This window comes from Globicephala melas, chromosome 5, assembly GCF_963455315.2.
Source record: "Globicephala melas chromosome 5, mGloMel1.2, whole genome shotgun sequence".
NCBI lineage: Eukaryota > Metazoa > Chordata > Mammalia > Artiodactyla > Delphinidae > Globicephala > Globicephala melas.
This window is the reverse complement of record NC_083318.1, coordinates 135,400,981-135,428,804: the sequence shown is the minus strand read 5'-3', so window position 1 is coordinate 135,428,804 and position 27,824 is coordinate 135,400,981. Positions and strand designations below refer to the sequence as shown.

General features: G+C 35.1%; 1 protein-coding gene across 4 annotated transcripts in view; it reads right to left on the bottom strand.

Annotated features, from left to right (window-relative positions):
• FSTL5 (follistatin like 5) overlaps positions 1-27,824 on the bottom strand; it is a 670,505-nt gene that overhangs the window by 37,645 nt on the left and 605,036 nt on the right. For all 4 annotated transcript variants that reach the window (XM_030865721.3, XM_060299861.2, XM_030865720.3 and 1 more), the window contains 2 exons: positions 9,585-9,692; positions 5,358-5,482 (listed from right to left, as the gene is read on the bottom strand). In XM_030865721.3, the coding sequence (XP_030721581.1) occupies positions 5,358-5,482; positions 9,585-9,692 (233 nt within the window). The remainder of the gene's footprint in view (positions 1-5,357; positions 5,483-9,584; positions 9,693-27,824) is intronic.

The window sequence follows — 27,824 nt, the reverse complement described above, 5'->3', positions numbered from 1 at the left end:
ATACATCTTTTTACATCAACTGACACCTGTTTTCAATTGTATCAAAGGTATTGTTCTAGTCAGTGAAAATTTTAAGGAATTTCTATTTATAGCCCTAACTAGTCCAAATGTTAGCTATGCCCTTGTATTTAGGTAAAAATATCTTGACGGTAATATTTTTTCTTTCCTTTCAGCTATTTTTATTCATGACAACTCGAAACCTCTAAGAAAAACTTCTGCTAACTTTTGGATTTGTTGAGCATTACTTCGTGGCCTTCTTAGTGTCTTGCACTAAGCTTTGTCAAATTTCCCTGCTCTGAACCACATTGCCTCCTTCTAGTTCTCGCTTTCAGCCCCCCTACTACCAAAAATAAACCACTTGTGGGAGAATTATCTAAGATTTTTCGAGGGAGATCCAGTGGAATTGTTTCTTCACTCATTGCTTGACTACCTGCTACCCATGTTTCTCTTCCTATTCTGTCGATTTTCCTCACCGCTCCAATCTTCATACAAAAATTAAAAAGAAATATGGTAACATGAAAAATTACTGCCAAACCTATTGTTTTCCACTTCTTATAGGCAAATTCTAGTAGCACCTGCACAGAAAGTTGTAATCTTTACGTATATTACAAGAAACTGACATTTAAATTTTTCTCTCTTCAAAATGGTGCCAAAAATAAAACACAATCAATTGGTAAATGTCCGTTCTTTTTGAGATTTGATCTTTAACCCAACCATTGTAACACAACCATTTTTCTGAAAAAAATAAACTTATTTTTAAATTATTTTTTAATTTCTGGCTAATTAAAAAATTGATAACAAAACCCATTAAATTACATGCACTGGCCATATCATAAAAATTTTAAGAGTAGTAGAACTATAATATTATTCAAATATATCTATGTACATGTAATGATATAATAACTTAATTCTTTGGATTCAAATTATGAGTAAAATAATGAAACATGTTGCTTTACATTTGTAGAGCACTTCTGATTAAAAAGATAATGAATTATTTCAATTTCTATGGCATTAAATAGATATCATTGACTCTTCTGAGAATTACACATGCATTTTTATTTTTAATAGTCTCTTTTAATCTTACCTATCTGGATATTTTTGTACACAGAAGAAGATAAAATTATAAATTAAAATTCTTCATATAAGAAATTAATATTTCTCAGGTCATTATAAAACACTCCTTTTGTAATGCATAATCTCTTCAACTTTAGAACTATGATTCATGGTTCATTAATGACTTGTTGAAATTTAAGATTTTTTCAAGAAAATTTTCTCTTAACTGCCAGTCTGAAAAATGTCCGTTTAGGATACATTGCCAGTTAACTGGATGCACGAGTTATTAATGTGAAAAGTGCATCAGTTATTACATATTCAATGACTTATTTTAGTTAAAAAAACGTAAGATATAAAATGTTTTATTCTTACTTAAAAGCAATAAGGCATATAATTGTACAGTGATTTAAATCACTGTATTTCAATAAGCATCAGAAAACCATTTGTGTTATTAACTAAATTTCAAGTAATTTATATTTTCTCTAAATATTTAGGGGGTGGATTAGCCAACTCACACTCAGATATATTAAAAATATCTAATATGGAGTTTTAATAACCTTTTAAAAATGAACTCTGAGTCAGTAAGTATTAATCAGTCCCTTTCAGAAGCTCAGGAACTATGGGGGAGACAGGAGTGTAATATACCCTCTCTCATCTTCCAGGAAGTTTAGTTTAAACTAACCTGGATTCACAGTTGGAGCTAATAGACACCAGGCTTAAAGAATGGTTGCATGCTGGTCTCGAGTTTTTGTGCACCATCTCTGGGCAAGCGTTCATATTCAAGAAAGAGACAAGGACGCCAGCTCGGTTCATTAGCCAGAGCTCAACACTTTAGAGACCATTTTGATTTAGACCAAACTTAGGTTGCATTGGTGTGTCTGGCTGAGCTCAGCCTAGGGCTCAGGTAATCTTCTGTTGTCTAAAGAGAAGGAATGTGTAAATAACAATAAAACCCAAAGAAGTTATTTTCATTAATAAGCTCTTATGCTATAGTATAAAATAGAAATAATGGTATGTGGCCTGGACTGTGTCAGGTGGAATGGGATGGAATTCAGCTGAGGGGCTGAATGAATGGGTGGTACCAGGCCAACATTCTCAGGCATTTTTAAAGTGAAAATTAATCTCCTGAAATTCAAATTTCTCAGGACACTCAGAAAGGTACCTACATTAGGCTCTGAAGAATTTCTACAGTGCTGAGAACTTCAAACTGTCTTAAAAAGTGAAATAATGATTCACATTATTTTAAAATAATGATTTAAAAATAAAATCCAAATAATGATTGGTTTTTTTAAGCTACAAGTTTATCTTTTAGTATAGATGTGAAGTAATTTTGTTTCTCTTAAATTCTTCAGTTTTGATTTACATTACAGACTAAACAAACCTGAAAATTATAGATAACAGGAAAAAAAAAAAAAAAAGAAACCAAGCAGAGAAAAAAGAAAACTTTTAGCAAAACTGTAGCTAATTGCAGGGTAGCCCTTCCTCCAGTGTAGATTATGAGTAGTTTCGACACTACTATTATGGGCAGCTTAATTTTCAAACATTATGTTACTGCAGTCCCTAGAAAGAAATGAAGTAAGCTGACTTAAGTCACATTTGCCAACAGCAAATGGTGCTGCTGGGGCATTCAGGCTGAGATCTGTCTGACGGGAGATGTAAGACCTTCTTCCTATTTACTGCTTCCATACACACCATTCCTGTGTGCTTGATGCCGTGCTGGCGGCCTGTCAGATCTTGTGTTAGACGCTGAGAAATCAGGTACATAAGAAATACCTTCTTCCCTCAATACTATGTAGTCTGGTTTAGGAAAGAGTGTAACACTTCCTTTTTTATTTCCATTCTTGTGAGAAACATGAATTAAGTGCCTACCAGTTTTGAGGCACTAAGGATATAAAATCCTGACTCGTGCCCAGAAGTTTTTCAGACACAGGAGATATAAATTATTTGAAATGAGAGAGTAGCAATCTGAGAGAAATGCAGATTAGTGTGATGAGGGGTCAGAGGAAGAAAACTAATATTAATTAAATGCATATTATGTGTCAGACCTTCTGCCTGGCCTGGAATATACACTCAACACAACAGTCAGAAAACAGTCTCAAATTCTGTTAAAGACAATTCTTAAAAAGAGCAACCTCAGGACACAAGCCACATTTAGGTAGGAAAAAATGTTCCATGAATTGGTAAGAGAAAAGACCATATCTATCCTTCAGGTTTTCCTGATGTGGAAAAGATCCCCATTATGTTAAAAATACTTTTCACATTTAACAGTTTCGTTTTGGAAACACGTGCTAATTTTTACTCTTACTTTTCACTTTAGCAGTCGGGATAATTACTGTGAAATAGGATTTATGATGATCATTCACATTCATTAAAATGGGACTCTATATGTTGGTAGAATTGCTATAACTTAATATAGGATTCTGACAAGTATTGGCAAAACACCTATGCATTTGACTCTATATCCCTAAAAGAAATGAAGACATTTAAAAATATCCTCAAGCATACTTTTCAGTGTTTCTCACAATATATAGAAATAACTGAAATAAAATTTTGCCTTATATGTGTTCACATTATTTGCATGTTCCTCTAATTATTATTATCTCCAACTTCAGCTCTGCAGTAATCATTTCGACCCTCAAGAGATGTTATGTTCTGACAGCATATTATACAATACATACAAGCCCAGAATCCCACATGGTACTCACTGCATCCAGACAAAGTTGAACTCCTGCCTCTAGTAGCGAACTTACCTTAATGATCCAATATACTTGTTACAGGGGAAAAGACATACCCCAGATGGTACACTATTGACCGTATGTGTCATAGATACAGGAGTTTTGACCCAAAGAATTGTGTTAACAGTGCAGTTAAAAAAAAATAAGCAAAGTTGATAACAGTATATTAAATACAGTAAATAGGGAATAGGAGAATGAGATAAATAAAAGCAAATGTTACATATTAAATTATTTACCAGTAATAATTTATCAGTAACTTGAAAATAACAAAAAGATATTTATTAAACATATCACTCAATGTCAATTAAATAAAATTTTATCCCCAACAGATAAGTATAAGAACATTATATATTTTTTAGATATCACCTCAAGAGGGGCCATTTTCAGTTTCTCTGCTGATTTCTTCAGTCTCTTAACTCTTGCACTCAGACCTAAAGATTATTACTTTAACGTAAATGCAAATACTTTTCAAATATGCTTCATTTTCAGTAAGTTCTACTTATTTTCCATAAAAACACTGTGACAGTATATTATAATTTTTAATCACTTCATTGCTGAGCACATAATAGGTATTCTGAAAATAATAATCAGTTGCTTGACAAATATATTAAACTCTTTGAAAACATATACTTGGCTGTCCGAAGTTTCTATATCATAACTTGACTGTGAGCCCCAGTTCTAATTTATGAATTTCCGTTTTTATTTTTACAAGTTGAATTTTTCACTCTTTCAGAATTCTTACAACTCCAACTTTTAGACAAGAAAATTTTCACGTTAATTCAAGAGAAACAAATATACACAAGAACCAAATAATGGCTCATATAACATATCTGAAGCAGTTTCCTCCCATCCAAATTCCCTTGAAATAGAGAATAAAATATTTGTTTGGTTCAGATTCACTAACATTGCTAAGCAATACTTTAAATACTTAAATAAAGTATCAAGAGACATAGTATTAGAAATTGTGAATATCCAAAGTCTCTCCCTGTTAAGTATTTAAACCACTTCTGTGAACCTTTAGAGTGATGTCATTAGGAGTTATTATTTTTTACCTCTTGTGAACACACAGAGAGATATAACACGCCCACACATTTTCTCAAAGTGCAGACCTCACACATTTCATTTCAACTTACTATACGCCCTGATACAATGTTATATTCATTTCTATATGGGCAAAACAATACAAGAATGTTCTTATAACATGTTGAATAGATGTTGATGTGAGTGGCCCTCTTCTCTGAAAGGAACTCAGGCCAAGTTCGAACATTTTGCAAAAGCCTAATCCGAAGACCTTAAGAGCAATTTGCCAAAATATTAACCGTAGATTGATTTAAGAATGCAAGCATACCTTTATAGATTCACTTCTCAATTACACATAAAAGGGAAGAGAAGACAGGAAATTCATCACTAATGTTGCTCAATAAAAGTTCATCAAGCAGATGAGACAGAGCTCCAGAACAATTATGTGTGTATCTGTGGTATAACTGAATTTTTCTGTTGGTGATTTCCCGTGGCTTTCTACCAAGATTAGAGAGAAATCTACAAGCCAATGCTCGTCCGCGCACTCACCTCACGTGGGTGATGAGGAGGGAGGCGGTGGGGATGAAGAAGTCGTCCGCTCGGTCGAACTGCTTTCCCACGGGCTGGGTGTGGATGGTGTGATGTGGCGCGTCCCCGCTGGCCAGGGTTATCACCTAAACACAGCACCACATTTAGATCTTGGCCGTGCAGGCCCTTAATGGGATCAGAGATGAAATAAATCTCTGGCGGTTGTTTGCATAGGCTCTTTGTTTTCAACCCCAAAATTAGTACATTGTTAAGCAAATTGCAATTCTGCGTTTGCTTATTTTCAGTGTAAAAGTTTCTAAAAGAAAAAAAATGGGAAACATCTTTTTCTTGAACAATTTCTGCCTAAAAGATAAAATAATATACATATAGGTAACTTCTGCATTATAAAAATGTTATTGCTATAATAAGAGATATGAAAGCAAGCGTACACATGACGTAAATGAGATGCTGGCTTTCTTTTCTTTCTTCCTTCTGCCCTCCTTCTCTTCCTCTCTCTCCCCCTTTCTTCCTTCTTTCCTTCCGTCCTTCCATCCATCCTTCACAACTTGATTGAGGAATAAATGATATATTAAAAAAAAACCCTCTCCCTCCTATACAACAGAGTTGTAAACATAGGACAGAAAACTCTAAAATATATCATTAGAAATATTTTTGCTCTTAGAAATCTTAGAATAGATTTACATATTTTAAAAATTTCCATTTTATAAATTGAAAATGATAAAGTTGAATAAGTTTTAATCAAAGAGGTCTCTTCTAACTATTCGTCATTAATTGGTTTTTAAAACTTTCATAGTTCATTAAAGAAAAGAACACTACATTTAAGCTCTTTTATCCCTTATATCCCATTTTGCATGAAATTCTATCAGTTCTTTCTTCTGATTTCTCATACCTTCACAGCTGTCCTATTGTCCCTGCTGCACAACCATTGTTCTGTGTTAGCTTTTTAAAGTATTTTCCTGCCTTTATTTTACCCCTTTTAAATCCTTTCTACATATGGGCACCAAATCAAACTTCTTAAACTTTTGACTGCCTAAGTTAAATAGACTATCTTCCCTCAAAACTGAGTGTCTTCCTTTGGTTTTTAGGACAGAAGGAGATAGCATTTTTAGTTTTAGATTTTTTTTTACCCTAAAAAGTTAATTTTTGTTTATTGCAATGAGCATAATTTCATTGAGTTACATTGGGAATTGCCAAGTTCAAGAAAATAGAGTAATTATTATAATAGTCAAGAAAGGCTCAGTCATGTTATAGTCACAAACCAAAACAAAGCAGAAACAAATCTTTACTTCTTTACTACTTACTTCTTTATTTTTTAATAATAAAGACTTTTGTTTCATACCTCTTACTTTCCTAGAGGGCTTTGGTAGGATATCTATTGTTTTTAGCGTTTTTAATTCTGATTTCCATGCGGAAAGAGCAGCTACCTTGAATGTTTCCATTTATGAAAGACCTCTTTTGCCAAAACTAATCATATGGCCTCACCCAACCAAAAGAAGCCCCCCCCCACCATGTGCCCAGAGGAAGAGAGAACCAAAGTATGTGATAACGCTTTAAACGTACTCTACCTATTTTATTAATGAGTAACAGTGAGAAAGTCCTCACTGGATTTTAGCCATTCATAATTATGCCTATAAGACTTTAATAAAACTCAACAGGGGTAATAACAATGGAACTCCCCAAATTTTCTTCCCTTTAGATTGTATAGAGGTACATAATTCTCAAGCTGCATGTACGTGTATTTGAAATTAATAATAATACTTAGACTGACAGCAGCAATAATAATACTTACTGAGAGCTTGCTATGGGCCAGGTAACACTTAAACAACACTGTAAGGTGTGTATTGCATCCCAAACTTAATGACGCAAAAATATTTCACGCCACTGAAGGCAGATTAACTGGACCTCTCTTCTGCGCTTGGCACCGTCCTAGGTTGTAAAAAATACAAAGCCACTTCCCCAGTTCCCCTCAGTCTGGACTTTGATGGGTTGAGGTCCTTCTCGTTGCTGGAATTGAGCAGGGAGTGGCGAATTGCCAGGTTCAGGACTGAGCTCACTGAAGGACACAGATTGATCTGTGATGTACCTCAATCAATAAGCCCAATCTTGCAACAATTCTGAACTCATTTCTAACAGCATCCTGCTGCTGGCCTGTCTTTATGTGATGCCTGCTGCAAACCCAGAGCTACCACCTCCCACCGTCACCCCATCTGGCTGGGTCCTACTTCCTGGCCAATGGAAGAACGCAAGGACTTTATTCCAAGTTGTTTCCTGGGGATATTTTCTTTTCTAATTGTTGTGCGTTTACAAGACATTACATACAGGTTCCAAAACTGTGCAGATGACAGACTAATGAGTTTTAGATTTTTACAGAATTTCTTAAGCTTTCATAAGACATAAGTGCTCTTTAAAAAGAAAAACATACTATGATAAATATTCAGACTTCATCTGAGAACACTAGATGGAAAATCACTGTCTTAAATACCTAAAATTATGACAGTTTATGGGTATTAATTAATTAATTATAAATGTCACAGAAAATAAAACATATTGCTTTCATAATCAACAAAGATGTACAGATTTAATTATACTCAACAGGAAAACACAAAGGAGGGCTTTCAGATCCTTGATAAAATGTTTTGCACCTTCAAGGGTGAGAGGGTCCCATTATAAGATATAACACATTAGGGCTAAAAAGTTACTTCCTAGCCCTCAAGACCTGGCGTCAATCTCTCTTTCCAGTCTAATCTTTCACCATCATGGCACAGGGACACTCTAGCAAAAATGAGAGCTTGACCATGTTTTTGGTTTCAGTTCAATTTCTCCAGAGGAAAATCTGTTCCCCTTTCAAACAAATCTCAAATCCCATTTCTCTCGAAGATATTTTCTGGTAATCCTGTTGGGAGACGATTATCCATAAATATCTTGACGTTTCCGCAGAGTCAAGTCTTTCTGAGCAAAAAGCACGCCACCTTGGTTAAAGGATGATCGTGCAGCAAAAATGCCTTTGGAAGCTAGAAACAGAGTATTTCTCCTGAGAGATTTAGAGACTTAATTCCTCTGAGCCAATTACTGAGGTGCCAGGGTACTGACCTTCCCCTCCTCTCCCTGGAGAAGATTTGCATGCTTTCCAGACTAATAATCTCTTCTCTCTCACATGAGACGGTGGGTTGAGGTGCCAGCAGCCTAAAATAACTTAGAGACACATGATTCCAGGCTCCTCCTGCAGTAGGACTGTGCTGGTCATGAAGGGTGACACTAGCCTCTCACCACATCACCCCATAGGGGTTGGGGCCAGAGAATAAATACTAACAGGCTGCATGGGTAAGAAACAGTCTGTTCTCTGATCCAGAGACCCTGTGTTTCCTGTCAGTCTGTCTATCATCTATGATCTATATATCTATCTATCTATCACCTATTTATCATCTACCCGTCTTATACACACATAAATACACACACACTCTCTTCATGTAAATAAGTCTTGTTGTATGTCGTATTTTAAGAGTAATTCTCAGTCCTTACATTTTATTTTATATTTTCAGTTGTGAAACTAACCTTTCACTTCCACCCACCAAGTATTTTAAAAATTCACTAAATCTTATTAGCATAATTTTTATTAGACATTCAGAGAAAAAGAACCTGTTTTTAGATGGCTGGACAATGTGTGGGAAGTTTCTCATCAACTCTACAGATAGTCACTGTCAAAATGTGTATATATGTATATATACCTCTATCTGTCAATTTCTCATGTAAACAATTTCAAAACATAAGCAAATTTCACAAAAATGACAGTACATATTCCCAATTAGAAGTGAACCTGCACTCAGATAGTAAAGTACTATGTGTTTGGAGAACACTGGGGACCTGCTTTGAGACTCTGTCTAACTCTCCTGGTCTCTATCTCACAGGACCCACCCTCCAGGCCCCATTTAAAACAGATGGAAACAAGAAAATTCTCATGAAAATTCGAGGGAGGTAGGAAACGTAAATCATAATATTTTTTTCTTAATAGCTTCAGCTTTAGGTTATTCTTTTTGCATGTAAATCTAATGTTTGGAACGTCTGAACTAAAATATTTTCCAAGCAAAAAGGTACTTGAGAATCAACATTTTTTTCCCTTACTGTGAAGATCTAGGTGGAAGAATATCATCGTTAAATGGTTATGTGTCCAATTAGATATTGAAAGGTTTAAAGATCATTATTTTCTCAAATACACTGAAATGTACTTACCTGTAGTGTTGGAGAAGTCTTTTCCATGGTACCCCAGCTTAGCACCCAGACTTGATCATGTGATTTGTCGTAGTGTAATTTAACAGGGATGGGGTCTGTGCTTACTGCCTGTAATAGATAGAAGTTGGAAAAGTTTTCAGACCGAAATATTAGTTTAAAACTAGGCCAAAAATTATAGAAAAATCCAAGAGTTTAGATGTCAGATTAAAAATGTATGTTGCCAATTATCTAATTTTCTAAACCTTTATTTGATTAATTTGGAAATATAATACTTTACTCAAATATATTTTTGCACAATTTTATACAGTCTTACATTCATTCATTACCTATGCAAATTCATTACCTATGCAAATAATGGAGAAGCTATTTAGAAACTCAAGATATAAATGATTAATATGTGCATTTTAATCAACTGTTGAGTACAGGTAAGAACTATATTTATACTATTAGATTTTTCTATCCCACTGCTGGTTATGGGACTTGACCATTTATAATGCTAACATGCCAACAATCTGATACATGGTTGTAACTCTAATAACAGATTACCTAATTTAGTTTCCTTAATGAGAAGTCTAAAGCCACAGAAAAAGAAGCAGCAATTTTCTGTATCGTACTTGACATGGTAAATGTACTTTCCTGCTAATATTTATAATATCTAGCATTTACTGAAAACAAAACTTCCAAAACACCCATTGCTGCCAGAAAGTTATTTCACTCACCTTAATTCCAAGCTATTTATGTCATAAACTAATACCTTTTAGAAGTAATTTCCTGCAATATTAATAGTTACACATTTTCTAATTTAATAACATAGAACAAATTGTTTTCAGTAAAACAACCTTTATCCAATATTGAAAACGTTTCTTTCCAAGCTCTATTGAATATCCTTAGAGAATTTCCCAAGTCCTAGTTTATAATGTAATTCTCTTCTCAGTGGATTAAAAGTTGTAGTTGAATATATAGAGATTCATATTTTAACTAACAGTTTGGCAATTTAGTCTTACTAAAGTATTTCTTTTCTGAAATCTTGCCCTGTATTTTATCTATTTAAAATTCTCAATATTCTTGGATTAGAATTAATTACTGGATTTCTGAAAAGACCTATTTAAGCATTTCTGTATTAGTGTCCTCACCCCTTTCTCTCTGGCTAACAGAGCCACGATAACATTTTGGGTTCAGGTGTGCAGTGATGTTCTAAGGGAAGGTAGCCCACCTGAGGACCAGCAGAGATTTAAGCCAATGACTAATCTTATTCCCCTTTGACAAGGGTGAAATTTCCCCGACTCCCTAGAGGTGAGGGGTAGTCACATGGCATATCCTAGTTTACACATTGTGAAGATTAAGGTGATGAATGATTTCTGAGAGTGAAGCATTTCCATCAAAAGAGACAATAGCAGGAGGAGACCTCCATGCACCACACTTTCTCCTTCTTCCTGCTTTGAATGCTGTCAGATGAGGATATTAAGCCTCAATTTCTAAAGCCATTTTGAGGTCATGAAACAATAAGCTTAAGAAGGAAAAGCCACCACTTTGAGAATTTAGCAGGAGAAACATGAAAGGAGACTGAATTCTCCACGATAGTCTTGAACTGCGGCACAAACCTAGAATAACTATCCCGAGACTTGATGTTATTTGGGATAACTATACAGTTCTATTGCTTGAGGAATAGCTGGTCTGGTATTTGGTGAATCGTACTCAAGTGAATGCCAGACGTTTCATTTCGATTCTTCATGTACTGATCAATAATTTCAACGGGTATATAGCAAAAGAGCCATCATTAATCATTACACTAATAACAAGGCAGTAAGATTCCTTTGATTTTTCAAATTTTTCCCTTTATATGTTAAACCTGATCTATGTAGGATTATAATAGCCTATTTTGCATGAAACTTAAAATGGAATAATCTTTAGGCATTTAAAAAGTTAAAGATAAAATAATTCAATAGGCAACAGAAGCAGCAATAACAAAAAGACCTCATTGTTAATCAATTGTTAGGATATGGTTATAAAAATAGCAAAGATCCTTAGATAACTTTATAAAGTAGGGAACAATTTGAATAAAAATTTTCAGTTTGCCAGCTCTCATAAATTTCTTTTCTTTCCACTTGGCCCTTCATAACTATTATCTTGTAAGGACATACCACGATCCATAGGTTCTGTTAATGTCCCCATAAGACGTGATAAGAAAACTGAGACACTTATCTTACTGGCAGTCATCCAGCCAGTGAACAGCAAGCCTGGGATCTGGGTCTGAGTTCTTTCCCAAAGTGGGAACCTCCCTACCTATGAAAGACCATTCCTCCTAGTGGACAGTTTCATTCCTGACAATGTTTGGATATGCTGCCCTATTATTTATGCTTCATAGATAAGAAACATTCTTTGGGGTTTTTTTCTTTTGGAGGGTGAAGAGAAACCCACGGGACCCAAGTATATGCAGTATCATTTGTATAAGCAGTACAATCCCAGGGGAGAATCACTGAGAGGCAGTATACACCATGCTTATGAGCATGTATTCTGAAGCTGACTTCAAATCTTAGTGTCTTCACTTAAATTTAAATAATAATAATAACTTGGGAACTTACTAACGCTTTCTGTGGCTCAGTTTCCTCTATAATAAAATGGAGACAGTAATAACACCTACTTCAGAGGGTCGTTGTAAATACTGGATGAGGTAGTAAATATAAAGTGCTCAGGTATGCCTGATGAATGCTAAACATGATGGAAATACCACTGCTCCTACTATTAGAAAAACTAACTGAACTAGAGTATTTTCATGACAGCATTATAGTGTTTTAGAGATGTAATGCCCTTATTTAGCAAATGAAGAAACTATAAGAGGTTATTTACTTTAATAATCACAGTCTCTGTCCTGGAAGAGTTTATAGGTGAGAGGGTGAAAGAAGAATTTAAAATAACTTGATGCATGTCACAAAATAAAAATAAGGGCCAAATGCCTTGGAAGCTCAGAGGAAGAAGTACAGAGAAGGATGGGGGAGAAGAGGAAGTGAGGCTTTAATTGAGCCTTAAAGTATAAACATTTTCTTTTATAAATGGCAGGACAGAGACAATTTTTTATTTATCTTATTATTTTTAAATTGGGATATATTTGCTTTACAATGTTGTGTTAGTTTATGCTGTACAAAAGAGTGAATCAGCTATATGTATACCTATATCCCCTCCCTCTGCATCTCCCTTCCACCCCTCCCATCCCACCCCGCTACGTCATCACAGAGCACTGAGCTGAGCTCCCTGTGCTACACTGCAGGTTCCCACTGGCTATCAATTTGACACATGGTAGTGTATTTTTTAAAGTTAAGTTATGAGAATATATTTCAGGAGGTGTCAGAAGGCAGTTCACAATTAAATTCCTTCAAATAAGTGAAGATACGTTTTTAAAGGAAGAAAATATCAATTTTCAAAACAACTTCTCAATTTGAAAGGAAAAATCTATTTACAAGTTCTCAAGTGTGCAGATACAAAACGTTTTACGGAGGAAACGTTGACATGGTTTTCAGCCAGGAAATCATACAACAATGACAAAAATATGTGCAAACAACCGTATTCAGGATCATCTTTCCATAACCCAGTTTTCAGTCAAAAAACAGAAATTTTCCTACATAAATGGCCAATGTTTGAAAGGGATAAATTACAGGTGTTGACTTTTATAAAATATCTGCTGGTCTACTTTGGAAATTACTCTAAATGTTCAATTTAGACCATTAGCTTCTGAAAAAGAGAAAGGCACTATATTTGACACAAGAAATTCGTGCCACAAGTAAGCCTGTAAGCCTGTGTTATAAAACAGATCTTATTTTTGAAAAAGACAGTATAGAGTCTATTATCCTTAATGGTCCTCTTTCTCCTCTACTTCCCAACCTCACGCCCCAGCTGGACCTGCCTTCCAAACGCTGAGCCCTTTGCAGCTCCTGCCCTGCTTAGACCACATAGGGGCCTCTATCACCTCCAACCCCATCTCCTGGTTTCCACCCTTCAACTTTCTACTCGTCCACCTTCTCGACAGATTCGTCAGTGATTTGTTTTCTTTTCTTTTCTGGTGAGCATTAGGCAGATCATGGCACCAATTTGCTCAAAACACAATGTCTTCTCAGTTCCTTCAGAGTAAAAGCCAAAAGCCCTTATAATGACCTGTCGCACCTGGTCTTCTTTCTCAGATCCTTCACCTTCCAGGCTCCCCCCGATGGCTCCAATCCAGATGCTCTGGCTTCCTTGCTGTTCATCCAACATGCCGATCACACTTCTACTTTTTGGAGGCTTTTCCCCAGAACCAACCGCCTTCCCCGGATAACCCAGTGTCTACTTCTTGGACACCTCTGCTGAGAACTCACCTTGTGGGTGAGGCCAGCATGGCCACTCTATTTAATAGTGCACCCAGCCTGCCCTTCATCTTTCACTTTCCCAGTCCCACCTGGTCTGCTCTGCCATTTTACCTTTTCCAGTGGCACTGACCACTTTCCGTATCGTAGAATTTACGTGTCATTTTTAGTATTCTTATTTTTTGTTGTTTGTCTCTATCCAGTGGGCTCTAGGCTCCAAGAAGGCAGGCCTTTTGTGTTTGTTTAGCTCAACGGTATCACTTATGCACTTAGAACAGTACCTTGTAAATTGTAGTATTCGATATATAATTAATGAGCACCTACATCTACTTCACTGGGAAAAGCAAATTGCAAAATTGAACAACATGACAAAAGGCACTATAATTAAGATCATGATTATTACTTTATATAACAAAGACAACTACACTCTGCACTAGGCTTGTTATGAACAAAATTTTTCTCTAAATATTTTACAAATACAAATTATTATTTTAATCTTCTTGACAGTTGTTTTGTTGACATGTGCACTATTGATATTTATATAGATAAAAGTAAACAAAAGACTAAGGGTACCAATGTCCATCCCTACAGACTATAAAATTCACACTCTCCCTCAAGATAACTTCATACCCACCATCCAATATACAGATAAATTCAGGTCTCCAACTTTGGTCCATATGTTAAATATTCATAAAATGTAATATGATTTTTTAAGATAAAAATAAAAATAAACAATATCTTGGGATTCCCTTCTCACAACTAGTCATCTTTCATTGCCCTTGTGTTGCATACATTTCGTTTGGAGACCATTAGCGTAAATATTTTTTGTTTCTGCAGCCATCGAGCATTTATCAAGAAAAACGATGTAAATCAATATGTAATGTTCAAGAATGTGTGATTGGGAAAAAGCATTGCACATATGCTTATCTTTCACCTCAAAATTACCTTATGTGCATAGAATGCTCAATTAGTACTTAGTATAATTTGCATTTGACTACCAATATTATTTTGCTAGAAAAATTGTTTTCAAACTTTGCCTTGAGAAGCTTACAGAAATGAGCCTTATTCACAGCAGGTGCTTTGAACTGCCCCATAATAGAACAAAGGGGCTCACTTTTGATCTATTGAATGCTTCTGTGAGACTTTGTTTAAATAAAATTTTCTGATACTATAGTTTGGAAACTTCTCTCCATCCCATAAACACTGTAATTTTCTGTACACAGTAGCCTTTGCTTGGCCTGATATTATCTGATATTCAGATAATTAATTATCTGATATTCAGATAATTAGGCCACAATCCTTCTTCCAAAGATTTATTGATTTATGGACATATTCAGAAGTATCTTTCAAATAACTTAACATTTTGTTATTGTAATTAATAGTAGTCTAAATATTCAGATCCTAGAATCATATTTCTTATCTTCCCATGTAAGTACCATTTTCAGTGTTATATTATCATGATGAATTATCTTCTTATCCTATTCCTTTGTAAAAATGTGTAAAATATACTACATAATGTAATAACAAAAAGTTTTTATCTGTTGTAGCTTTATAAAGATACTGATATTTTTTTCTTTAATATTTTAAAATATTGTTTCAAACACTGAATAAGGATACAATTTACTTACAGTATGAGTTCTTTTTTTCTTTGTAGATCTATAAATTTTAACTCCCTCATAATCCCAACATACCTAGTGTGATATAAATTTATCAGTATTAGAGACCTTCAAGATGGCTGAGGAGTAAGACGTGGAAATCACCTTCCTCCCCACAAATACATCAGAAATACATCTATATGTGGAACAAATCCTGCAGAACACCTACTGAACGCTGGCAGAAGACCTCAGACCTCCCAAAAGGCAACAAACTCCCCACATAACTGGGTAGGGCAAAAGGAAAAAACAGAGACAAAAAATAGGGATGGGACCTGCACCTCTAGGAGGGAGCCGTGAAGGAGGAAAGGTTTCTACACACTAGGAGCCCCTTCGCGGGCGGGGACTGCAGGTGGCAGAGGGGGGAAGCTTCGGAGCTGCGGAAGAGAGCGCAGCCACAAGGGTGCGGAGGGCAAAGCGGAGAGATTTCCCGCACAGAGGATCGGTGCCAACCGGCACTCACCCTTAGTTTAGAATTTAGAGGTTATTATCATTGGTAGATTCGTTTATTGATTTGGCTGCTCTCTTCTTTATATATATATATATTTTTTTCCTTTTTCTCTTTTTGTGAGTGTGTATGTCTATGCTTCTTTGTATGATTTTGTCACTATAGCTTTGCTTTTACCATCTGTCCTAGGATACGGTCTGTCCTTTTTTTTCTTAGTACAGTTTTTAGCGTGTGTTTTCATTGGTGGATTTGTTTTTTGGTTTGGTTGCTTTCTTCTTTCTTTCTTTCTCCTTTTTTTTCTTTTTTTAATTATTTTCAATTTTTTAATTTTTAATATATTTTTTATTTTAATAACTTTATTCTCTTTTTTTCTTCCTTTCTTTCTTTTTGTCTCCATTTTTTTCTGAGCTGTGTCACTGATAGGGTCTTGGTGCTCTGGCCAGGTGTCAGGCCTGAGCTTCTGAGGTGGGAGAGGCAAGTTCAGGATATTGGTCCACCAGACACCTCCCAGCCCCATGTAGTATCAAACAGCAAAAGCTCATCAGAGATCTCCATCTCAATGCTAAGAACCAGCTCCACTCAATGACCAGCAAGCTACAGTGCTGGACACCCTATGTGAAACAACTAGCAAGACAGGAACACAACTCCACCCATTAGCAGAGAGGCTGCCTAAAATCATAATAATGTCACAGACACCCCAAAACACACCACCAGACACGGTTCTGCCCACCAGAAAGACAAGATCCAGCCTCATCCACCAGAGAACAGGCACCAGTCCCCTCCACCAGAAAGCCTACACAACACACTGAACCGACCTTAGCCACTGGGGGTAGACACCAAAAACAATGGGAATTATGAACCTGCAGCCTGAGAAAAGGAAACCCCAAACACAGTAAGTTAAGCTAAATGAGAAGACAGAGAAACACACAGCAGATGAAGGAGCAAGATAAAAACCCACCAGACCTAACAAATGAAGAGGAAAAGAGGAGTATACCTGAATAAGAATTCAGAGTAATGACAGTGAAGGTGATCCAAAATCTTGGAAATAGAATGGAGAAAATAAAAGAAATGTTTAACAAGGACCTAGAAGAACTAAAGAGCAAACAAACAGTGATGAACAACACAATAAATGAAATTTAAAATACTATAGAAGGAATCAATAGAAGAATAACTGAGGCAGAAGAATGTATAAGTGACCTGGAAGATAAAATAGTGGAAATAACTACCACAGAGCAGAATAAAGAAAAAAGAACGAAAAGAATTGAGGACAGTCTCAGAGACCTCTGGGACAAAATTAAACGTACTAAAATCAAATTTTAGGGGTCCCAGAAGAAGAAAAAGAGAAAAAAAAAAAGGGACTGAGAAAATACTTGAAGAGATTATAGTTGAAAACTTCCCTAAGAAAGGAAATAGTCAATCAAGTCCAGAAAGTGCAGAGAGCCCCATACAGGATAGATCCATGGAGAAACACGACAAGACACATACTGATCAAACAATCAAAAGTTAAATACACAGAAAAAATATTAAAAGCAGAAAGGGAAAAACAACAAATAACATACAAGCAATCCCCATAAGGTTAACAGCTGATCTTTCAGCAGAAACTCTGCAAGCCAGAAGGGAGTGGCAGGACATACTGAAAGTGATGAAAGGGAAAAAACCTACAACCAAGATTACTCGATCCAGCCAGGATCTCATTCAGATTTTATGGAGAAATTAAAATCTTTACAAACAAGCAAAAGCTAAGAGAATACAGCACCACCAAACCAGTTTTACAACAAATACTACAGGAACTTCTCTAGGCAGGAAATACAAGAGAAGGAAAAGACCTACAATAACAAACCCAAAACAATTAAGAAAATGGTAATAGGAACATACATATTGATGACTACCTTAAATGTAAATGGATTAAATGCTCCAACCAAAAGACACAGATTGGCTGAATGGATACAAAAACAAGACCCATATATATGTTGTCTGCAAGAGACCCACTTTAGACCTAGGGACACATACAGACTGAAAGTGAGGGGATGGAAAAAGATATTCCATGCAAATAGAAATCAAAAGAAAGGTTGGGTAGCAATCTTCATAACAGATAAAATACACTTTAAAATAAAGACTATTAAAAGAGACAAAGAAGGACACTACATAATAATCAAGGGATCAAATCAAGAAGAAGATATAACAATTGTAAATAGCTAGCACCCAACACAGGAGCACCTCAATACATAAGGCAAATGCTAACAGCCACAAAAAGGGAAATCAAGAGTAACAATCATAGTAGGGGACTTGAACACCCAGCTTTCACCAATGGACAGATCATGCAAAATGAAAATAAATAAGGAAACACAAGCTTTAAATGATACATTAAACAAGATGGACTTAAATGATATTTATAGGACATTCCATCCAAAAACAACAGAATACACTTTCCTCTGAAGTGCTCATGGAACATTCTCCAGGATAGATCATATCTTGGGTCAGAAATCAAGCCTTGGTAAATTTAAGAAAATTGAATCGTATCAAGTATCTTTTCCTACCACAATGCTATGAGACTAGATATCAATTATAGGAAAAACTATAAAAAATACAAACACATGGAGGCTAAACAATACACTATTAAATAACCAAGAGATCACTGAAGAAAACAAAGAGCAAGTGAAAAAATACCTAGAAACAAATGACAATGAAAAAACAACAACCCAAAACCTATGTGATGCAGCAATAACAGTTCTAAGAGGGAAGTTTATAGCAATACAATCCTACCTCAAGAAATAAGAGACACCTCCAATAAACAACCTAACCTTACACTTAAAGCAATTAGAGAAAGAAGAACAAAAAACCCATAAAGTTAGCAGAAGGAAAGAAATCATAAAGATCAGATCAGAAATAAATGAAAAAGAAATTAAGGAAATGATAGCAAAGATCAATAAAACTAAAAGCTGGTTTTTGAGAAGATAAACAAAAATGATAAACCACTATCTAGACTCATCAAGAAAAACAGGGATAAGACTCAAATCAACAGAATTAGAAATGAAAAATGAGAAGTAACAACTGACACTGCAGAAATACAAAGGACCATGAGAGATTACTACAAGCAACTATATGGCAATAAAATGGACAACCTGGAAGAAATGGACAAATTCTTAGAAAAGCACAACCTTCTGAGATGGAACCATGAAGAAATAGAAAATATAAACAGACCAATCACAAGCACTGAAATTGAAACTGTGACTAAAAATCTTTCAACAAGGGCTTCACTGGTGGTGCAGTGGTTGAGAGTCCGCCGGCAGATGCAGGCGACACGGGTTCGTGCTCCGGTCCGGAAAGATCCCACATGCCGCGGAGCAGCTGAGCCCGTGAGCCATGGTTGCTGAGCCTGTGCGTCCCGAGCCTGTGCTCCGCAACGGGAGAGGCCACAACATTGAGAGGCCCACGTACCGCAAAAAGAAAAAGAAAAAAAAAACATCTTTCAACAAACAAAAGCCCAGGACCAGATGGCATCACTGGCGAATTCTATCAAACATTTAGAAAAGAGGTAACACGTATCCTTCTCAAACTCTTCCAAAATATATCAGAGGGGGGTACACTCCCAAACTCATTCTATGAGGCCACCATCACCCTGATACCAAAATCAGACAAAGATGTCACAGGAAAAGAAAACTACAGGCCAATATCACTGATGAACATAGATGCAAAAATCCTCAACAAAATACTAGCAAACAGAATCCAACAGCACATTAAAAGGATCATACACCATGATCAAGTGGGGTTTATTCCAGGAATACAATGATTCTTCAATATACACAAATCAATCAATAGGATAAACCATATTAACAAATTGAAGGAGAAAAACCATATGATCATCTCAATAGATGCAGAAAAAGCTTTTGACAAAATTCAACACCTATTTATGATAAAAACCCTCCAGAAAGTAGGCATAGAGGGAACTTACCTCAACATAATAAAGTACATATATGACAAACCCACAGCCAACATTTTTCTCAGTCGTGAAAAACTGAAAGCATTTTCACTAAGATCAGGAAGAAGACAAGGTTGCCCACTCTCACCACTATTATTCAACATAGTTTTGGAAATTTTAGCCACAGCAATCAGAGAAGAAAAAGAAATAGAAGGAATCCAAATTGGAAAAGAAGTAAAACTGTCAATGTTTGCAGATGACATGATACTATACACAGAGAATCCTAAAGATGCTACCAGAAAACTAGTAGAGCTAATCAATGAATTTGGTAAAGCAGCAGGATACAACATTAATGCACAGAAATCTCTTGCATTCCTGTACACTAATGATGAAAAATCTGAAAGAGAAATTAAGGAAACACTCCCATTTACCACTGCAACAAAAAGAATAAAATAGCTAGGAATAAACCTACCTAAGGAGACAAAAGACCTGTATGCTGAAAACTATAAGACACTGATGAAAGAAATTAAAGATAACACAAACAGATGGAGAGATATACCATGTTCTTGGATTGGAAGAATCAACACTGTTAAAATGACTCTACTACCCAAAGCAATCTACAGATTCAATGCAATCCCTATCAAACTACCAATGGCATTTTTCACAGAACTAGAACAAAAAATTTTGCAATTTGTTTGGAAACATAAAAGACCCCCGAATAGCCAAAGCAAACTTGAGAAAGAAAAATGGAGCTGGAGGAATCAGGCTACCTGACTTTAGACTATACTACAAAGCTACAGTAATCAAGACAGTATGATCCTGGCACAAAAACAGAAATATAGATCAATGGAACAGGATAGAAAGCCCAGAGATAAACCCACACACATATGGTCACCTTATTTTTGATAAAGGAGGCAAGAATATACAATGGAGAAAAGACAGCCTATTCAATAAGTGATGCTGGGAAAACTGGAGACCTACATGTAAAAGAATGAAATTAGAACACTCCCTAACACCATACACAAAAATAAACTCAAAATGGATTAAAGACCTAAGTGTAAGGCCAAACACTATCAAATTCTTAGAGGAAAACATAGGCAGAACACTCTATGACATAAATCACAGCAAGATCCTTTTTGACCCACCTCCTAGAGAAATGGAAATAAAAATAAACAAATGGGACCTAATGAAACTTAAATGCTTTTGCACAGCAAAGGAAACCATATCAAGGCGAAAAGACAACCCTCAGAATGGGAGAAAATATTTGCAAATGAAGCAACTGACAAAGGCTTAATCTCTAAAATTTACAAGCAGCTCATTCAACTCAATGTAAAAAAAACAAACAACCCAATCCAAAAACGGGCAGAAGTTCTAAATAGACATTTCTCCAAAGAAGATATACAGATTGCATCAAACACATGAAAGGATGCTCAACATCACTAAGCATTAGAGAAACGCAAATGCAAATTACACTGTGGTGTCACCTCATACCAACCAGCATGGCCATCATCAAAAAATCTACAAACAATAAATGCTGGAGAGGATGTGGCGAAAAGGGAACCCTCTTGCACTGCTGGTGGGAATGTGAATTGGTACAGCCACTATGGAGAACAGTATGGAGGTTCCTGTAAAAACTAAAAATAGTACTACCATATTACCCAGCAATCCCACTACTGGGCATATACCCTGAGAAAACCATAATTCAAAAGAGTCATGTACCCAAATGTTCATTGCAGCTCTATTTACAATAGTCAGGACATGGAAGCAACATAAGTGTCCATCAGCAGATGAATGGATAAACAAGATGTGGCACATATATATACAATGGAATATTACTCAGCCAGAAAAAGAAACAAAATTGAGTTATTTTAGTGAGGTGGATGTACCTAGAGTCTGTCATACAGAGTGAAGTAAGTCACAAAGAGGAAAACACATACTGTATGCTAACACATATATATGGAATCTAAAAAAAAAAAAATCATTCTGAAGAACCTAGGGGCAGGACAGGAGTAAACACACATACTTAGAGAATGGACTTGGGGACATGGTGAGGGATAAGGGTAAGCTGGGACGAAGTAAGAGAGTGGCATGGATATATATACACTACCAAATGTAAAATAGATAGCTAGTGGGAAGCAGCCACGTAGCACAGGGGGATCACCTCGGTGCTTTGTGACCACCTAGTGGGGTGGGATAGGGAGGATGGGAGGGAGACACAAGAGGGAGGAGATATTGGGATATACGTATATGTATAGCTGACTCACTTTGTTTTAAAGCAGAAACTAACAAACCATTTTAAAGCAATTATACTTCAATAAAGATGTTGAAAAAAAATTTTATCAGTATTCCTTGAGGGGGGTGCACCAACTACAAATAATTTAAAACTGATGCTACACTGGTTATGGATCAGTTGTGTCAACTTATATAAAGATGGGTTATTTTGTCAGAGCAACAAAAGTGAGAATAGCACAAAGATACCCTGAACCTGGAGTTTAGCCTTGACATAAAGGAGCAGTGAAACACAGCTTGTGTATCAGTCTGACAAGGAGAATACCAGCTGGCTAATTAAGTGAACCTAATTTAAAGTAATGATGTAGATTCTCAGGATAATGCGCTAACAGCTAGAGAAGACTGCTGATGACACTTAAGAATACCCGATGTGTTATAATAAGCCACTTCTGCATCCAAGCAGAACCTGATTTTGCTCCACAGAAGGCAAAATGAGGTCAGTTGTTTACTAGTTAATCTTTCACGCAGGAAAATATCACCTGCATGCCATTCTTACAAAAAGTATTAATGGCAAGAAAAGTAATAAGCATTTGATGTTTAGAGCAACACCAAGGTGATAGATTCCATTAAAAATGTGTGACCTTTTATTTTTAAGCTGCACACAGAAATGATATTAATGTATCCACTGAAAACAAATATACCCCTATGGTAAGAATTTATCATGAGGTTTGTAAAACATGTTGTCAAGAAAACATTTGCCATTTAAGAGTAAAATGCAACAATGTTCAAGTTTTTAAAATGTTTCGTGCTAAAATTACACACTTAATACCAATTCTCACATTCAAATATATACAAAAGAAATAAAAGAAAGTCAGAAATATGATTTCTTAGATAAGGTCAGTATAAAACACGAGGGATCCAATTTAATTGGACTGAAAAAAAACTTGAAAGAGTAAATTTAAATAAGTTTACTGTTCTTTTTTTCTCTCACTTTTTTTTTCTACTTTTTTTTCTGTTCAAAAAGAAGGCAATTTGATTTTGGACTTCACTGTTCCATCTCTCTGTCCACCCTATAAAAAATTCTATACTAGTTTCTATCATATTTTGGAGATGATTAAATTTCGATTATAATTATTATTCTTAGTTGCCACTGTATAATATACTTAGGCTAAAATAAAGAAACAAACAGAGGTACAGCACACAATCAGGAAGTATAACTTCATTTGGATACAAAAAAGGCTGACTTGAGTCAGCCTCTGTTGAGAAAAGGTATCAAATTGAGAAAGGATGCTTTACTTTTCACAAAACTAACTTTGTACCTTGCAGGTGACTTTGAGTATACTCTGTCCTTGGATATGAATAAAGCTTTAAATCACAAATGAAGCAGTTTACCTTTATTTTTTTAAATAGCTAGAAATATTCTTTCCTTAAAGGGTTTTAAAACTTGAATTAATTGGATTATTAATTTATAAAGCATAAGTTTCAAAACCTACATCTGTTAAATCTATTATTTACATGTTGTTTTTAAATTAGGAGAATTTAAGGGAATTTAGAATTCTAAGAGATTGCCTATTTTCAAGTATAAAAGTAGAGTCATTAGGATATTCCTAATTCACCTTTAAGCATGTACTTTCAAGCATTAAAATTCACATACTCTAAGGTCATGTTAAGACAAATATAGGGATGTGTTATTTCAGCCAACACTTAGTAGACTTATGGAATTTCATCATCTAAAGAGGCTCACAGACTGAAATTATACATGGTTACAAAAAAAAAGAATTTAGGCAAATTCAAAGATAGAAAACTTTAATTTTTTAAAAGACATTTTTATGGAGTATATACGTAAAATTTTAGGTTGATATTTATAGTCAACAATAGGCCTCAGAAAATAATGTCCCTTTCAGAAAGATGGCTAGACTGAATATACCCAATATGGAAATTTTCATTTTCTAAACTAATTTGGTCTCTAAATATCTATAGAATAGATCATTGCAGAACGTCCCAAATCACTGCAGCTGCTACTTCACTCTACTTCTTTCCAGGGAGGTATTCAAGCACCCCTATAATTCAAAATTCTTCTTTTTATTGACAGAAGGGCAATATTCAATTCCATCCCATACCTCCCCAGAGTTGTGTGGGCAAACCCATGACACAGTACTGCCTTTTTGATCCAAGGATTGAGTGCCCACATATTTCCTACAATAGGGAAGTCTCTGTTATGTTACTCTCCATTCCTACTATACCTCAAATGGAAGGCAGCTATAGAAGAATGAGGCAATAAGGCTGATAAATGGTGGCACGAGGCAAGATGCATGAAGACAGGGTTCAGATTTGTTTTTGATAGCTGACAATCTGAGAATACGCAGAGACTGTATACAGAGTGGGTAGAAGGGGTAAAACAGGAAGTCAGCCATCAAGACAGTGAAAATACACATTTTTTAATTACTACTTCTCATCAAATTGCTTGCTAAAATGTTACTTTAAAGTTCCGAAGAACTTTCACCTCTAATTCCATCTGGGACAGAATTTTCTGTTTTAGTACTCTTAAATCAGTTCATTTGTCATAAAAGTGTTCCTTTTTGATTACTTCTTGGATTATATGTTATTAACTTATACTTTCTCTTTAATTTGTTCCTTCTCACTACATTTCCAAATTTACTACCAAGACTTTTACTTTAATACTTTCTTAGTTCCTTTTACTCTCTGCTAGGATTGTGGTTATTGTTATTTCTTTTATTCAGTTCTAATAGTATTAACCATGACTTTTGCCCTTGTTCTTTGCCAAAATTCTGTTTCCTTTTAATTAGTCTTTTTTGAATAAATCAATTTTTACCTTTTATATATTCATTTCATTGTGCCTTTATCTACCTATATTTTTACTTTCTTTCTTTCACTTACAGTATTGTGATTTTCTTCAGCTAAATTCTAAAATTATCTAGTTAAATGTTTTCTTTACTTTTCTTTTTTTTTTTTTTTTGCTGTACGCGGGCCTCTCACTGCCGTGGCCTCTCCCGTTGCGGAGCACAGGCTCCGGACGCGCAGGCTCAGCGGCCATGGCTCACGGGCCCAGCCGCTCCGCGGCATGTGGGATCCTCCTGGACTGGGGCACGAACCCGTGTCCCCTGCATCGGCAGACGGACTCTCAACCACTGCGCCACCAGAGAAGCCCAAATGTTTTATTTTCAATCTATTATTTATTTATTTTTTCATTACAGTAACAAAATTCCTTCAAAGACAGTCTTACTTGGAGTCAACATGTTTAATCATGATTATCAATATTACTTGTTATTGATACTGACATTTTAAATTTACTTTGCAGTTTTTGATAGCTTAGCACTGTGTCAGAGAATCAGTATAAAATGATTTCATTAATATTTCTTGAGGGTAAATTTATAACCCAGCATGTGTTCATTTTCAAAAATGTTTCCTTTAGTGAATGATATAGTCTGAAGGTTTGTGTCCCCCCAGAATTCACTTGTTGTAATCCTAACCCTCAAAGATGATGGTATCAGATGATGGGCATTTGGGAGGTGATTAGGTCATGATAATGGAGCCCTCATGAGTGGGATTAGTGCTTTTATAAAAAAGACCCCACAGAGATTGCTTGCCCCTTCCCCCATGTGAAGACAGAGTGAGATGGCAATGGCTATGAACCAGAAAGAGGGCCCTCACCAGGTCATGATCATGCTGCCACCTTGAGAAACGAATTTCTGTTGTTTATAAGCTACGCAGTGTGTTGTATTTAATTAAAGCAGGATGAACGGTGATATGAAATGATATTGAAAAGGTTTAGAAAGTGAAATATTTAGTAATAATGTATATTTAATTACTGCTGGATGCAAAAAATAATACATGTATCTGTTAGTTCAAGCATAGTAATAATGTTCAATTTGCATAAAGTATTAATTTTGTCTGTTGATTTATCAAGAACAGAAGTATCAAATATTTCTCACTTATATCAGCTTTTTTGTTTTGTTAGTATATGACTAAATTATCTGGAACTGTCCTTAAATTTCAAATTTTATTTTTTCTTATTTTTGGGATATATCTTATAATCTGCATATGGCTAGATTTTCATTATTCAGTCCATTACTTTTTATTATCAGCTATTACTTTACTCCATTCTTGGTTATTGTAATTATAAACATATTTGGTTTTATTCTATAATTTTGTTTAAAGATTTTTGTCCTGATTTTTCCATTCTTACTGTTTTCTCTTTCTTAATTCTTCTTTTCCTACTGTATTTAGGAGTAAGTTGTTCATTTAATTCTATTTTTTCATAGACAAATACAATATTTAACACACAGTTTCTTAAAATATTAATAAACATACTTAATGTACACAGGTAATCCATAATTACTCCCATTCTTAAATAATACAAGAAACCTTAACATATATATTTCAAATAATATCAGCCCCTTCCGTGCTTACATATTGTTGTACAATATTTAAACATTTTTTTTTGCTATTTTGGTCCTGTGTTTTCACTCTTTTAAAAATTTCAAACTTAAATTCAGGGAATATCATTATTATTGACAGTTAGTATTTTAATAGGTCCTATGTTTACCAGTTTACTCGCTCTCTATACATCAGGGAGAACTGCTTAATTTTCCTTATTCCTGAAGCATATAGTTTTCAGTTTTGTTTAAATTTATTTTGTTGATAAAGTCTATTTTTTTGTATCTGATACAGTAAATAAATTATATACTTTTTTCCACTGACCATATAATATCAGAGTATATTTTATTTCTATTTAATCTTTTAATAATATTATTTCACTTTCTTTTGGTGTCCATTATTGCTACTGAGAAAATAGCTGCTGTTCTCATAGTACTTTATCTCCTATTTTTAGATCTTCCTTTTGGCTTTATGTGTGGCTGTGTCATGTTAATATATTCAGGTATTGATTTTTTTTCCATTTGTTTCACTGTCCTTTCTAAATCTGAGAGCTTCCTGTATTATATTTTATAAGTTGTATAATAAAGAATAATACATAGTATATGTATATAATAATATATACAAATATCTATAGTATATATAATATATATTACATATACACATATATTATATCTATTATTATATACATATACTATGTATTATTCTTTATTATATTACAGAAAATTCTCATTCACTTTGACTGAATTATCAACATTTCCCTTTTCTTTCTATTATCTCCCTCCAGAATTTATCCTTTCTACTGTTAATGTATAAATAAAGTCTGATATTTCAAAATACATTTGCTTCTCATTATTAATGGCATTTGTTCTATAAAGTCACCACAAACACTGAATTTCTGAACACTGAACCACTGCTTCTATAGGAAATGCATAGTTTGGTTCCTATCAGTCTCTGGTCACAAGATTTTCATCATCTGATCAATACATAACCTAATTTCATGAGTGTTTCTGCACAGAGAAACATTATTTAATACATATTGTTCATTAATTAACAGTAACACAGAACTTCCCTGGTGGCACAGTGGTTAAGAATCTGCCTGCCAATTCAGGGGAAACGGGTTCGAGGGCTGGTCCAGGAAGATCCCACATGCTGCAGAGCAACTAAGCCCGTGCACCACAACTAACTGAGCCTGTGTTCTAGAGCCCGCGAGCCACAACTACTGAGCCCACGCAGCACAACTACTGAAGCCCACGCTCCTAG